Source organism: Ranitomeya imitator, chromosome 3 (genome assembly GCF_032444005.1).
Source record: "Ranitomeya imitator isolate aRanImi1 chromosome 3, aRanImi1.pri, whole genome shotgun sequence".
Classification (NCBI taxonomy): domain Eukaryota; kingdom Metazoa; phylum Chordata; class Amphibia; order Anura; family Dendrobatidae; genus Ranitomeya; species Ranitomeya imitator.
This window is the reverse complement of record NC_091284.1, coordinates 85,015,440-85,030,704: the sequence shown is the minus strand read 5'-3', so window position 1 is coordinate 85,030,704 and position 15,265 is coordinate 85,015,440. Positions and strand designations below refer to the sequence as shown.

General features: G+C 44.7%; 1 protein-coding gene across 2 annotated transcripts in view; it reads left to right on the top strand.

Annotated features, from left to right (window-relative positions):
- Positions 1-15,265, top strand: part of FANCB (FA complementation group B) — a 66,064-nt gene that overhangs the window by 16,320 nt on the left and 34,479 nt on the right. The window contains exons 2-4 of one of the 2 annotated variants that reach the window (XM_069761040.1): positions 5,153-5,231; positions 6,112-7,074; positions 10,267-10,422. In XM_069761040.1, coding sequence (XP_069617141.1) covers positions 6,148-7,074; positions 10,267-10,422 — 1,083 coding nt within the window. In that variant the 5' untranslated portion in view covers positions 5,153-5,231; positions 6,112-6,147. The remainder of the gene's footprint in view (positions 1-5,152; positions 5,232-6,111; positions 7,075-10,266; positions 10,423-15,265) is intronic. The other variant, XM_069761039.1, reaches the window with a different exon arrangement.

The following is a 15,265-nucleotide window of genomic DNA, read 5'->3' as shown; positions in this document are numbered from 1 at the left end:
AGTTTAGGTACATCAGGGGCTCTGCAATCGCAACATAATGCCCACAGACCATTCTATCAAAGTCTGCATTCCAAAAAGGCGCTCCTTCCCTTCCGAGCTCTGCCGTGCGCCCAAACAGTGGTTTACCGCCACATATGGCGCATCAGCGTACTCGGGATAAATTGGACAACAACTATTGCAGTCCAATTTCTCCTGTTACCCTTGTGAAAATAAAAACTTGGGGGCTACAATATCTTTTTTGTGGAAAAAAAAATATTTTTTATTTTCACGACTCTGCATTCTAAACTTCTGTGAAGCACTTGGGCATTCAAAGTTCTCACCACACATCTAGATAAGTTCCTTGGGGGGTCTAGTTTCCAAAATGGGGTCACTTGTGGAGGGTTTCTACTGGTTAGGTACATCAGGGGCTCTGCAAACGCAACATAATACCCGCAGACCATTCTATCAAAGTCTGCATTCCAAAACGGCGCTCCTTCCTTCCGAGCTCTGCCGTGCGCCCAAACAGTGGTTTACCCCCACATATGGGGTACCAGCATACTCAGGACAAATTGGACAACAACTTTTGGGGTCCAGTTTCTCTTGTTACCCTTGTGAAAATAAAAATTTGGTGGCTAAAAAATCTTTTTTGTGGAAAAAAAAATATTTTTTATTTTCACGGCTCTGCATTATAAACTTCTGTGAAGCACTTGGGCATTCAAGGTTCTCACCACACATCTAGATAAGTTCCATGGGGGGTCTAGTTTCCAAAATGGGGTTACTTGTGGGGGATTTCTACTGTTTAGGCACATCAGGGGCTCTCCAAACGCGACATGGCGTCCGATCTCAATTCCAGCCAATTCTACATTGAAAAAGTAAAACGGCACTCTTTCTCTTCCAAGCTCTGCGGTGCGCCCAAACAGTGGTTTACCCCCACATATTGGGTATCGACGTACTCAGGAGAAATTGCACAACAACTTTTGTGGTCTAATTTCTCCTGTTACCCTTGTGAAAATAAAAATTTGTGGGCAAAAAGATCATTTTTGTAGAAAAAATGCAATTTTTTTTTTCACGGCTCTACGTTATAAACTTCTGTGAAGCACATAGGGGTTCAAAGTGCTCGCCACACATCTAGATAAGTTCCTTAAGGGGTCTAGTTTCCAAAATGGTGTCACTTGTGGGGGGTTTCCACTGTTTAGGCACATCAGGGGCTCTCCAAACGCGACATGGCGTCCAATCTCAATTCCAGCCAATTCTACATTGAAAAAGTAAAACGGCACTCCTTCTCTTCCAAGCTCTGCGGTGCGCCCTAACAGTTGTTTACCCCCACATATTGGGTATCAGCGTACTCAGGAGAAATTGCACAACAACTTTTGTGGTCTAATTTCTCCTGTTACCCTTGTGAAAATAAGAATTTGTGGGCAAAAAGATCATTTTTGTGTAAACAAAAGCGATTTTTTATTTTCACGGCTCTACGTTATAAACTTCTGTGAAGCACTTGGGGGTTCAAAGTGCTGAACACACATCTAAATAAGTTCCTTAAGGGGTCTAGTTTCCAAAATGGTGTCACTTGTGGGGGGTTTCCACTGTTTAGGTACATCAGGGGCTCTCTAAATGTGACATGGCGTCCAATCTCAATTCCAGCCAATTCTGCATTGAAAAAGTCAAACGGCGCTCCTTCACTTCTAAGTTCTGCGGTGCGCCCTAACAGTGGTTTACCCTCACATATGGGGTAATGGCGTATTCAGGAGAAATTGCATAACAAAATTTATGGTTACATTTCTGTTTTTACACTTGTGAAAATAAAAAAAATGGTTCTGAATTAAGATGTTTGCAAAAAAAAGTTAAATGTTCATTTTTTCCTTCCACATTGTTTCAGTTCCTGTGAAGCACGTAAAGGGTTAATAAACTTCTTGAATGTGGTTTTGAGAACCTTGAGGGGTGTAGTTTTTAGAATGATGTCACACTTCATTATTTTCTATCATATAGACCCCTCAAAATGACTTCAAATGTGATGTGGTCCCTAAAAAAAAATGGTGTTGTAAAAATGAGAAATTGCTGGTCAACTTTTAACCCTTATAACTCCCTAACAAAAAAAAATTTTGTTTTCAAAATTGTGCTGATGTAAAGTAGACATGTGGGAAATGTTATTTATTAACTATTTTTTATGACATATCTCTCTGATTTAAGGGCATAAAAATACAAAGTTTGAAAATTGCAAAATTTTAAAAATTTTCGCCATATTTCCGTTTTTTTCATAAATAATCGCAAGTAATATCGAAGAAATGTTACCACTAACATGAAGTACAATATGTCACGAAAAAACAGTCTCAGAATCAGCGGGATCCGTTGAAGCGTTCCAGAGTTATAACCTCATAAAGTGACAGTGGTCAGAATTGCAAAAATTGGCCTGGTCATTAAGTACCAAATTGGCTCTGTCACTAAGGGGTTAAATTATTTTACATCTGAGTACATTGGATTTTTAGGGACACAACAATACCAGATATATTTAACCCGAAATTGGAGGATGCTGATTGAGTGCCCCTTTATTTTTTTTGAGCAGTGTATATATAAAAAATGTTCCTTTTTTTTAAGTGGCTCTGTTAGCACAGAATGACTGTTCAAACCAAGTCAGTGTTTCACGGCAGGGCCGATCATCATCACCTTCCTCACACCTGCTTGTGTTCCCATCTATCTACACCAGAGGTGTCAAACTGCATTCCTCGAGGGCTGCAAACAGGTCATGTTTTCAGGATTTCCTTAGTATTGCACAGGTGATGGAATCATTCTGTGCAGGTGATTAAATTATCACCTGTGCAACACAAGGAAATCCTGAAAACATGACCTGTTTGCAGCCCTGGAGGAATGCAGTTTGACACCTCTGATCTACACCTCCCTCTTCTTTGACAGCTATGGCTTGATAGAGCCAGAGAAGGGCGGAGAGAGATGTAAACCAAGCTGGTGGGAAGATGTATATAAATGATTGGCCCCGCCATGAAGCACCGAGCGGCGGGACTTGGTTTGATCAGTGATTCTGTGCTGGCAGAGCCCCTTTAAATACTCCCCCTCCCTAAGGGGACATGTTCCTGCGATCACATGCACAGCTTCCAGGGGACTAAAATGGCAGTGACAGAGGTCTACATTGGGCCATGCCGACCCAATGGGCACCACTGCACTCAAATACCAGAAAAAGGTAAATTTGTGGGTCAGTGATTGAAAGTAGCATCTAACTGGCTGAACAGCAGCTAGCTCTGGTTGCTGTTAGATGCCTGCTGCATAAAACAGCCGACATCTTTCCCCTCCATACATTCACTTTCTGACTGATGTACCGTTACATTAGGGTGCCAGAGGGCTTCAAGAGATTGTCCTGGATTAGAAAAAATATGACTGTCTTTTTACAAAAATAGCGCCGCCCCCGTCTACAGGCTGTTTATGGTATTGGGGCTCTGCACTATTCACTTTAGGGGCTAGAGAAAACCCGAGTCAGTGCCCACCACCCCATTGAAGTTGAACGTTGCGGTGTTTCCGACAGCTCAGCCAAGCAGACCTGGCCTCCCCAAATACATTCATGCTCATCTTGGCACAGCGTGCATGTTTGTTAAAAGGGAAGAGTCACATGGGCGTGTAACTGGGACGAGGATTGCAACACAATTCTCGGATTAGCCATGCTGTCACGTTCTGGTTGGGAGAGCTGACGGCCACTACGAGCATTGCATTGCCATCGGTGTTGGACTGGGATGCCAAGGGCCCACCAGTAACAACTCCCCATTTTTCAGCTGCATGCAAATGTGACGTTATCCACAATCACAATATGATATAATAATGATCTGGGTAGATTACTAAATGAAGTACTGCTCATATAAGAGGGTGGGGGCCCGCCGGAAGATTCTCCTGTTCTCCTGTGGGCCAGTCCAAGCCTGGTTGCGATCCTCGTCCAAGTTATATTTCCGTGTGACTCTCCCCTGATGCAGAGAGGACAATCTGCAGTCAGATACTTCAGGATACGTTCTGCCTCCACCATGTACAAGTCCACCACGCCCGATCCTTGCTTACATTTTGTCCGTATTCCACATAGCGTAAGCACTGTGTTTTTATTGAGCCGGACAGTCTGCTGAAGTTGACAATTCTAGCAGTGTGGATGTGATTTAAAGAAAACTCTGCAATTAAACTGTGGTTGAACTGTGCATTTTTTTGCAAAAAAAAAATAAGTTTGGAAAAAAATAAATGCAGAATTGTGTTCATAAGGTGCTTCACATGTACATCAAAAATGCCTCAAAAGGAGGAAAATGCAACACAAAAGTTGCAAAAATGCAGCAATCAGACCAGGCCGTTAAGAATTTTCGTGCCGACAAGTGCAGGAAAAAAATGCAGTGTTTTAGCATATGGGGCCAGGGCTTTAGGGTAAGACCAGACGTAGAGGCCATGGTGCGGCTGCTTTTTTTGTATCGTGTAGTAACTTGTCCCCTTATTAAAAAAGACACATTTTTTGTAATGATCCGATGAGCCAGTCATGAGAAATCTAGCACAGAAGACATATGCAAATCAGTCTGAAAGTGCACAGGGGCGTGTCAATGCACTTGGACTGCTGTACCAGTGTCATTGAGGGTAACAGGGATCGAAAAAATAAAAAAAAACCTCACGAGGAGGAGACATTCAGAGAATGTTGCTCACTAGGGAGGCTTTTTGGATCTTCAACCTCGGCACAAGATTTCCTAATGGTTTAAATAAAAGGAACGAATTAATGTTCCACTATTGATAGTCTCTTCATGCAGTGCAAAAGTATTTCTATATATATATATTTTTTATTTTTCCTTTTCTATGCTGTGTAATTTTCGTATCTTATAATTTTTGTATTAGTTTCAGAAATATTATATGTGTGTATATTTTTTCATATGTTCATTTATATCTTAATGTTCATTATCTGTATAGATCCATGTATTTTGTACTTAATTTTATTGTCAGTATCTAGGACCTTCGGGTCATGTGAGGATTTATTACCATTCCATTGGTTCCTGATTCCTTTTATACCGGATGAACCAGTGAGTAGATCAGCTGTGACAAAGAACGCTGCGTCGGTCGAAACGCGTTGCCTACCTCGCATGTGCCATGGTGCTGCCCCAAGAGTTGTTTCTCCATTTTAACAAGTTGGAATAAATTTTTCATGATTTTATTGAAGCTGGAACCACTTTTTTCTTTGTTCGTTGTATCCCATTGCGTCTCGTCAGGACGAAGTTCCGGGCTTCTCATAATGATCGGTGAGCTGGCTTCTGCTGTGTTTCTTGTTTGTACCAAATGTACTGGCACGCCCCTAGTGCACTTTCAGCCAGATTTGCCTACCACTAGCGTTCTAATGACTGGCTCATCTGATCTCAACAAGAAAAGTGTAATTTTTTTATTGGAGGACTCATAGAGCCATACTAATGCATCCATATGTTAATATGTGCTGACAAGGTCCCTTTAATGCTGTTATCCCATGGACTTTCTTACACCACATATACAGGTATTCTCTAAACAGAACTTTCTAATTCTGAAAATTAAGAAAAATTAAATTGCAATTTTCCAGCTTTTTTCCCCACATGTTGCTTAGTTGTGGGAGGGTCACAAGACTTCTCCATTGCGCCCTTGTACAATAATAACCTCACCCTTGAGGAGCCAGTGCTTTGTCTGAAAGCCTTCTAATAGAGGACAGTGCTTTCTTCCAAACCCTCCGCCGAGGTGCCACTGCTTTGTCTGAAAGCCTCCCAATAGAGGGCAGTGCTTTCTTCCAAACCCTCCCCCGAGGTGCCAGTGCTTTGTCTTAAAGCCTCCCAATAGAGGGTAGTGCTTTCTTCCAAACCCCCCCCCCCCCCCCCCCCGAGGTGCCACTGCTTTGTCTGAAAGCCTCCCAATAGAGGGCAGTGCTTTCTTCCAAACCCTCCCCCGAGGTGCCAGTGCTTTCTCCCAATAGAGGGCTCTATTACCAGGAGGGATCCCTCTACGGCACTGATGCCGGCGAGAGCTACAACCATAAGAGGTGCTATCATTTACATCACAGTTATCTATGCGCAGAAGTACTTATTATTTTGCTTAAAACCTATTTTGTGTTTTTAGGTAAGTTTTCATCTTCTTTAAACCTAATATCTTTCTGTTTCTCAGATGAACCTTTTAGTAGTCACATCGGTACAGTGAAGAATGGATATCTCTAGTAACAATGGCCACGTTGTCGCCTACAATGGACAGATCATTACATTTCAACTACTACAGAGAAAGAGCTCGGACTCGGCAGAGAGAAATGTTCTTGCTTTCTCGAGGAAGGCGTTCAATCCCGAGAGTGGACGGTTCATTGACGCCTCTGGTGGGCAGTACAACGTCCCGTGGTGTAAGTCCGCCCTGGAACTGGCCTGCGTCCGCTGTGTGTCAGATGCCAGAAGCGGCATTAGGCTTCCATGCGTTTTGCTGAGGACTTGTAAAAGAAAGTCTAGCGGTTGTTTCAGGCTGATTCTGCTTCTTCTTCACTCGTCTAATGAACTGGAACCCTCCTCCAAGTTCAAAGTGAACTCGGAAACCATGGACGATCTCTCCATAACTGATGGCCCCACCGTTCTGTGGAGACAACAGGAAAATCTCCTTTACGTCTCATCTTTAACTTCAGAAGTTTTAACGGCTCCAATCAATATTTCCGCTCTTCTTTGGGCTGGTACTATTGAAGAAGGAACTTGTATTTTGGGGATAACAAGCATGAGATTGGATGGCGAGCATCTAACAAGCTCTTCTCTTCCTAATAGAACTCTGCAAGGAAAGGAGTTTATTTTGTATTGCATTGATAATCAGAAAGCTGTGCCGGGATCATGTCTTGTTCCGCATGTCTACTCCAGCGTGCTGCAATGCCTTGAAGTTTGCATGATGCAAAATGTTAATGGCAGATATGAGACGGCAGCAATAGCAGCCAGCAGTAAGCAATTGATCTGGTTCCATAATGGAGTCCCTAAGCAGGTCTGCCAGCTTCCCGCTGAAAACCTTTCAAAGTTACAGGTTGCATATACAAGCCAAGCAGATACATTATGTGTTCTCTCCTTCTCTTCTGGGGATGCCTGCGGAATATGGAAAGACGGATGGAAGGTATTTGTGAGGCTATATTATACTTTGTACATGTAAGCAGATTTATCATGAAGGTGTCTTTATAGAGGACATATCTATCGGGCAGACGTGTTCCACCAGCAGATGTCTATCACCATCGCCCCGTACATCAGTATTAAGGGCTAGTAAACTTCTGACAGAAGCTTAATCATTTGAAAACAATCAAGGATTAAAGTGCCCGATTCTTCTATCCCTCCGCCATCATTTATCAAGAGAATTTTGGGTTAACCCCATACACTGTTGCCCGATAGCCTTTACTCTTTGATAGAGATGGGCGAACTCGAACAGTAAAGTTTGCCATCCTTACCGAACACCTACTGTTCGGGTACAGACACTGAACACGGACTTCACCAGGAAGTCTGTGTTACTGTTTGGGTTCAACCCAAACATCAGGTGTTTGCCGTACTGTCATGTGCACGACAGCGTGGCAAACACGGCTTCTGATCGGCAGTAAAATCATCCCTGCCGGTCAGAGAGCCGCGGTTCCCACGCTGTCAAAAGACAGCAGGAGCGCTCAGCTATGATCGGAGGTATAATGTTTACCTCTGGTGTCAGGTGATGGGACTACTGCTCCCATCAGCCGACGCCTGCTGCCGCTAGTAACAGTGAGAGTAGGAGCGGCGGATGGGAGTATTCATCAGGCGGCTCCTTCGCTGTAAATAATAAAAATTAAAAAAAAAAAACCGTCATGGGTTCCTCCGTATTTTTGATAACTAGCCAGGCAAAACTCAGCTAGGGGCTGCGACCCTCATCTGACAGCTTCAGCAAGGCTGGTTATCGAGAATAGAGGGGATTAGAAAAAACGGTGTGGGGTCCTCTCATTTTTGACAACCAGACAGCTGGGGGCTGCTATTCTCTGGCTGGTAAGGGGATATGGATATAGCAACCACCAGCCTTAAAGTTAGCAGCCCGCAGCCAACCAGAAAAGGCGCGTCTATTAAACGCGCTAATTCTGGCGCTTTGCCTGATTCTTCCCACCTGCCCTGTAGCGGTGGCAAGTGAGACTCATATTTGTGGGGTTGATGTCACCTTTGTATTGTGACCCCCAATATTTAGGATGGGGGTGCCAATATCCATGGCCCCTTACAAGCCTGAGAATACCAGCCCCCAGCTGTCTGCTTTAGCAAGGCTGGTTGTCAAAAATGGGCGGGACCCCATGCAGTTTTTTTTATTTATTTAAATAATTTTAAAAAACAGCGTGGGCACCCTATTATTCTTGATAACCTGCCTTGCTGAAGCTGACAGCTGAGGGTTGCATCCCCCAGCTGTGAGTTTTGCCTGGCTGGTTATCAGAAATGCAGAGGAACCCAATGCGTTTTTTTGTTTGTTTTATCTACAGTGCAGGAGCCAGCTGATGACTACTCCCATCAGCTGCTCCTTCTCTCACTCGGCTGATGGGAGCAGTAGTCCCTTCACCTGACGGAGGTAAACTTTATATGTGATATTTCAGTTTTTCTTTTTTTAATAAATTTGCAAACATTTCTGCTTTTTTTTTTTTTTTCAATCAAGATGGGGTGCAGAGTGTACATTAATGAGAAAAAAATGAACTTTTTTGAATTTAACAAATGGCTGCAATGAAACAAAGAGTGAAACATTTAAAGGGGTCTGAATACTTTCCGCACCCACTGTATATCTTACCTGCTCATTTAGTCATAGGTGTATGCTTCATTTCGTTCTGTCACATTTGTTGCTGCCCACGCAATTTCAGTGATGTTCCCGGGGTTGCACCAACGTCACTGGAATCCACTTTGAAAAATTCCACGCTTGCATAGTGTATCACGGAGCCACGAATGCGCCTTGTCGAGCGGCTCCCTGCTCATGCGTACTGAGGCTGTGTGTAGTACCCAACTTCACTGTGTGCAGCCAGAGCCGCTTGTCACAGCGCATGCTTGGTTCCACGATCGACGACGTGCATGCGTGACTCCACGATCGACGTTGTGCATGCGCGGCTCCACGATCGATGTTGTGCATTCGCGGCTCCGCGATCGACGCTGTGAATGTGTGGCTCCCCGATCAACGCTGTGTATGTGTGTAGTACCCAGCTTCACTGTATGCGGCCGCATCCGCTCGTCACAGCGCATGCTTGGTTCCACGATCAACGTTGTGCATGCGTGGCTCCACGATCGACGTTGTGCATGCGCGGCTCCACGATCGACGCTGTGAATGCGTGACTCTCCGATAGACGCTGTGCATGTGTGTAGTACCCAACTTCACTGTATGCGGCCGGAGCCACTCGTCACAGCGCATGCGCGGCTCCCCGATCGACACTGTGAATGCGCGGCTCCCCAGTCAACGCTGTCCATGCGCGGCTCCATGATACACTTCGCAAGTGTGGGATTTCTCAAAACCGATTCCAGTGACATTGGCGCAACCCCGGGAACATCATTCAAATTGCGTGGGTGACGACAACCATGACTGAACACAATGAAGTACTTCACTATGACTAAATGAGCAGGTAAGACCTAACTATATAAAGTGCTTTTTGCACATGATTAGACCACTGTTTTTAATGAAAAAACGAGTTGGTGATGCACATTGCATCACTAAGAACTCACTGGGGATATCACTAACAACGTACTTAAACCAACTTATGCTTTGCTAATTTCTTTTGTTTTGCTTAAATCTTTGTTGTGCATAGTCCCTTCAGGCATGTTAGTGTATTTCTTTTTATCCTCCTGTGTTCCTTTCTTTTTAGCCTCCTGTGTTCCTTTTAATTAAAGGGATTGTCCACTACTAGGATAGCCCCTTCTCCTACCCCATGCTTGGCCTCGATAAAATAATAAAGCCTATACTCGCCTGCTGTGCTGGCGCCATTCCAGTGGTGTTAGCACTCGCGGTCCCAGGGCTCTTGTGCGGGTGTTGTGACACGTGATCCTGGAGCCCACTCTGCGCTGGCGTCACATGTGTGAAGTCGGGGCCACTGACACCATCGCTGACTGGGCTTCGGGCTTATGTGTCATAACAAACTTGGGAGCCCTGACCCTGCTGGAGTGCCGACACCTCTGGAACGGCACCAGCACGGGAGGTGAGTATAGGCTTTATTATTTTTTCGGGGCTGAACATTTCGAACAAGAGGAGATTGTCCTGGTAGTGGACGACCCCTTTATGGACTGAGTTATCTGTCACAGCTGTGATCAAAATGTGAAAACTCGTAATGGATGTATATCTTTACAGACCGCCGCCACTTGGAAACATGTGAGAAATATACTGGTGGACGATTTTATCGGCAGCGGCTCAGATCAAGTTCTTCTGTTGTTCAATGATGATCTGAGCAACTCCCCCGAGCAGCGGCCATTCAGACTCACCAATTGTGGAGACATCGATTACCCAGTAAGTGTATGAGACAGTCCTGTTCTGTTACTGCTCTTATATATCATACTAGATGGTGGCCCGATTCTAACGCATCGGGTATTCTAGAATATGTATGTAGTTTATTTATGAAGATTTCAGAATAATGCAATGAATACACAGGATTCGGCCGGCTGGGTGCAACCAATCAGCGAAGCGCGGTTCAAATCCCGCGCCAATTCGCGGCCGGACTGCGTCTGTCGCTGATTGTTCGTGGCCGGGCGCGACTAATCAGTGAAGCCAGGGCCAGCTCCAGGTTTTTGAGGGTTCCAAGCGAAAGAGTCTCACAGCCCATGTAGCATACAACACAGCCCACGTAGCATATAACACAGCCCACGTAGTATATAGCACAGGGACGTAGTATATAACACAGCCCACGCAGTATACAACAGCCCACGTAGTATATAGCAATGTGGCCACCATATCCCTGTTAAAAAAAACAATTAAAATAAAAAAACAGTTATATACTCACCTTCCGGCGGCCCCCGGATCCAGCCCAGGCGTTTAGCGATGCTCCTCGCGACACTCCGTTCCCAGTAATGCCTTTCGGCAATAACCCGTGATGATGTAGCGGTCTTGCGAGACCTCTACGTCATCATCTCGCGAGACCGCTACGTGATCTCGAGTCATTGCCGCAATGCATTCTTGTTACCGAAGCGTCGTGAGGAGCGGGAAAGGCTGCCGCGGACGCCGGAAGGTGAGAATATAATGTTTTGGGGTTTTTTATTATTATTTTATTTTTAACATTATATGTTTTTACTATTGATGCTGCATAGGCAGCATCAATAGTAAAAAGTGAAGCGGTTTTTAAATCCCGCCCCAATATTGCTGATTAGTCGCGGCCCAGGATTTCCGCGACAGACGGAAGTACCCCTTAGACAATTATATATAGATGGCCCAGACGATAACTGTGCCCCTGTGTGGTTGACCTGATATATACCGTACATCCTGTCCTGAGAGCATATATTAGAAAGGTAAAATTACAAGGTTCGGGCTAATTTGCAGTTTACTTGTTTTCAAAAATCTCAGTTCTCAATAACGGATGGCTGTTTAATTCAGCTGTTTACTGCTTGTTGCCAGTGTCACCGGCCACCTCTGCAGTCTTTTAGGGGATGATGGTCTTTTTTTTTTTAAGAAGTCAAGTGTTTTGCAAGCTGCTTGTTTTAGAGCTTGGAAGTGCTGTTCTGAAGCTGGCAGATCGCTGGGCCATCCTCTTTTATTGCCCCTGTGCGCCTCCATTTCTGCAGAGGCAAAGCTGCCTCATACAGCAGCATTTAAGAGCGCACAGACCAGTGGCTCCACCATGCTGCAGGTCTGAACTGTCACAAGCACGGGCACACCTTCCCTTTCAAAGCAAGAAGTCAAAAAAGGCAATTTGGAAAAGAAATCATGAGAATAAGGCCATGTTCACACTAGCAGTATTTGGTCAGTATTTTACCTCAGTATTTATAAGCCAAAACCAGGAGAGGAACAATCAGAGGAAAGGTATAATAGAAACACGTCACCACTTCTGTATTTATCACCCACTCCTGGTTTTGGCTTACTAATACTGATGTATAATACTGACCAAATACTGATGTGGTCTAATCCTCTAAAACTGATGCTGAAACATCTAGATATTTTTTACCCTTATATATGTTTTACAGCAGCGCCCACTAATTTACCATACTTTGATTGCTGGGAAATAAAATAGCAAAAAACATTTTTTATTTTTTTATATTATTAACTCTATTTTGCCTACCAAAAAAAGATGAAAAAAAAAATCTCGGGTATTTTTACCAGAAAATATCAAGGTTTTGTAATGTTGTTTGTACAGGTAAAACTCCGAGACTGCGATTCCTCCGTAGAAACTACGTCGCCTGGGGCACATACTTCGTAAAAGACGAGTGCTTTTCGCAAGTGCACACAAACATGTTAAAATCGTGATAACACCATCTGGTGAGAGTCAAGTGTTACTGTACGTGTCCCCGAGGGCAGGGGTAACGCGGACTCCTTCTCAGCCGTGTCGGGCTGGGGCTAAACGCCATCGTTGGCCCCGGATCACAGCGTGCAGCATAATGCAGGTGATGGGGTCGCCTGGCGACATCGCAACAGGCGCGTTACTAGAAGATCTTTACTGGTTCTGACTTTTTGCTCCTTGCTCGTCTCAGTAGTCTGCAGGTCACAATGTGACCTCATTGATCAGCATTATGGGCCGATATAGCAACATCTGATAGCCATCTTTGGCCAAAGTCATCGTCTGGCCACTGCGGTATTTTTACATACTTCTTATGGCGCCTGGTACTGGTATTTTCACTTCCTAGTGCACTGATACTTATTGACTGGGGCTGCCCCCTCACGTAGAGGAGAATCCACACTGCAGGTCTGAGTGACCCGGACCACCAATGCTTGATGTTTCAGGGGAACATTCTAAATGGGAATCAGATTTTAAAACTGGTCGGCCATCTCCTTCAGAACTGGTAAAACCATGTTCACACTGCATTTCTGTGGTGCATTGGTTCGACCCGAATTCTTCCACAAACCGAAATCAAACCAACCCCAATTGGGGCAATAAACTGCATTGACACAGAGTTCATGTCAACTCTGTGCTTTATTTTTTTTTTTTAAAGGGAACCTGTCAGCTAAAATAAATAAATTCTATTAACCTGCACATACGGGGTTTATCTGCTGGTTCATTGTGTTCTGAAGCGGCCCAGCATCAGCACTGAGAGTCCCACTGCCAGGAGGAAATTAAGTTTATTCTTCTTGGCAACCTCTGGCTTTGTCATAGTGGTGGGCTACCGCAGCTTCAGTCACCGCTCAGTGAGTGACTGTAGCCGTGCCCCTGCACTGACTGACAGCAGCTCAGCATTAGACCCTGCTGTCAGTAAATGTAAAGGGTGCGGTTACAGCTGCCACTTTCTGTGAACTGAGCTATGACTAAGCTGAATCGGCCCTCCCCTATGACTGAAAGCCTGAGACTGCTGGGAGGAATAAAGTTATTTTCCTCCTGGCAGCTGGGCTCTCAGTGTGGGTGTGGGGCAGTTTCAGAACGCCATATCTGCAGGTTAATAGTGTTTTTCTTTACATGACAAGTTCCCTTTAAATGTTTTCATCTTTTTACACTATCACAGAAACATAATCTGCTATGTTTCTATGGAGGTCTGTAATAATAGATACTTTCAGGAAAAAAACCCACAATCTATGTTTGTTTTAGGCTGCCGTCACACATTCAGTATTTGGTCAGTATTTTACATCAGTATTTGTAGCCAAAACCAGGAGTGGAACAATTAGAGGAAAAGTATAATAGAAACATATGCACCACTTCTGTATTTATCACCCACTCCTGGTTTTGGCTTACACATACTGAGGTAAAATACTGACCAAATACTGCTAGGGTGATGGCAGCCTTATTGTGTCGGGGAGTTTGAATCCAATTTTTAGGGGGATTTAGACGGAACTCCTTGAAAGCACGAGTGAACAGGGCCTGAGATACCATTGGGCAACTTTCATCCCCCACACCTGACTGCAGTTTGACAGACAGGAGAGCAGGAGCAAAGGCAAAGGCTCCTGAAGCAGTTAGGAAACTAAAAACACATTTCTTCTAGGAATGGAGCCTTACAGGCTTCATATGAGCTGCAAATTGCCAAAAAGATTATTGTAGTCTGACATTTTTAGACTTAGGAGTCAAAGGCTGGACTGGTGTCCTGAGCTTACAGCTGCTATTCATTTCTCGTGTTTCACCTTAATTAAAATGTTGTTTTTTCTGAACATGCCCATAATCACTAAAAAGCAGAGGTATTGAAGATGCGGCATGTCGAGCTATTCCTGGTCCGGTGCCAGGATTTTTTCTTATTTTTTTCCAGCCCGGCCGCCTGCGCCGTATATAGGTGACAGGCATACATCAGTTGTACGGGCTCTTATCTGCAGACACTTTTTATATAGCACATTATTGTCTCCTGAGCTTCCTCGGTTATCAGATCTGCCCGTGGGCTGCGAGGAGAGAATAACCTTGTATAGATCCTGCAGTAGGCTCTCTGCAGCCATTACAGCTGTCACCCGTGTCATTGCTGGCTTACGGCAAGTAAAGACAAACAGGGGACTCTGCTATCCAAGTCTTAGGCTATGTGCACACGTCCAGAATTTCCGCGGCAATTCCGGAACTCCCTGCCGTGGGAAAAACACATGCGGAATTGGCATGCGTTTTCCCGCTAAATCTGTAGCATCGCTTGGAAAACTGATTGACAGGTTGGTCACACTTGTCAAACATAGTGTTTGACAAGTGTGACCAACTTTTTACTATTGATGCTGCCTATGCAGCATCAATAATAAAAAGATATAATGTTAAAAATAATACAAAAAATAAAAAATCGTGATATTCTCACCTTCTGGCGTCCCCGCAGCTTTCCCGCTCTTCGTGATGCTCGTGTTCCCAGTAATGCCTAACGGCAATGACCCCAGATGACGTAGCATCACACAAGACCGCTACGTCATCACAGGTTATTGCCGCAAAGCATCGTTGGGAACGGGAGCATCGCGAGGAGCGGGAAGACTGCCGGGGACACCGGAAGGTGAGAATATCATGATTTTTTATTTTAATTCTTTTTTTTAACAATTATATGGTTCCCAGGGCCTGGAGGAGAGTCTCCTCTCCCCCACCCTGGGTACCAACCGCACATGATCCGCTTACTTCCCGCATGGTGGGCATAGCCCCATGCGGAGTGTAAGCGGATCAATGCATTCCTATGTGTGCCGAATTCCCGCGATTCCGCAGAAAGAATGAACACGCTGCGTTTTTTTCCGGAATGCGATTCCGCCACGGAAAAAAATGCATCATGTGCACAAA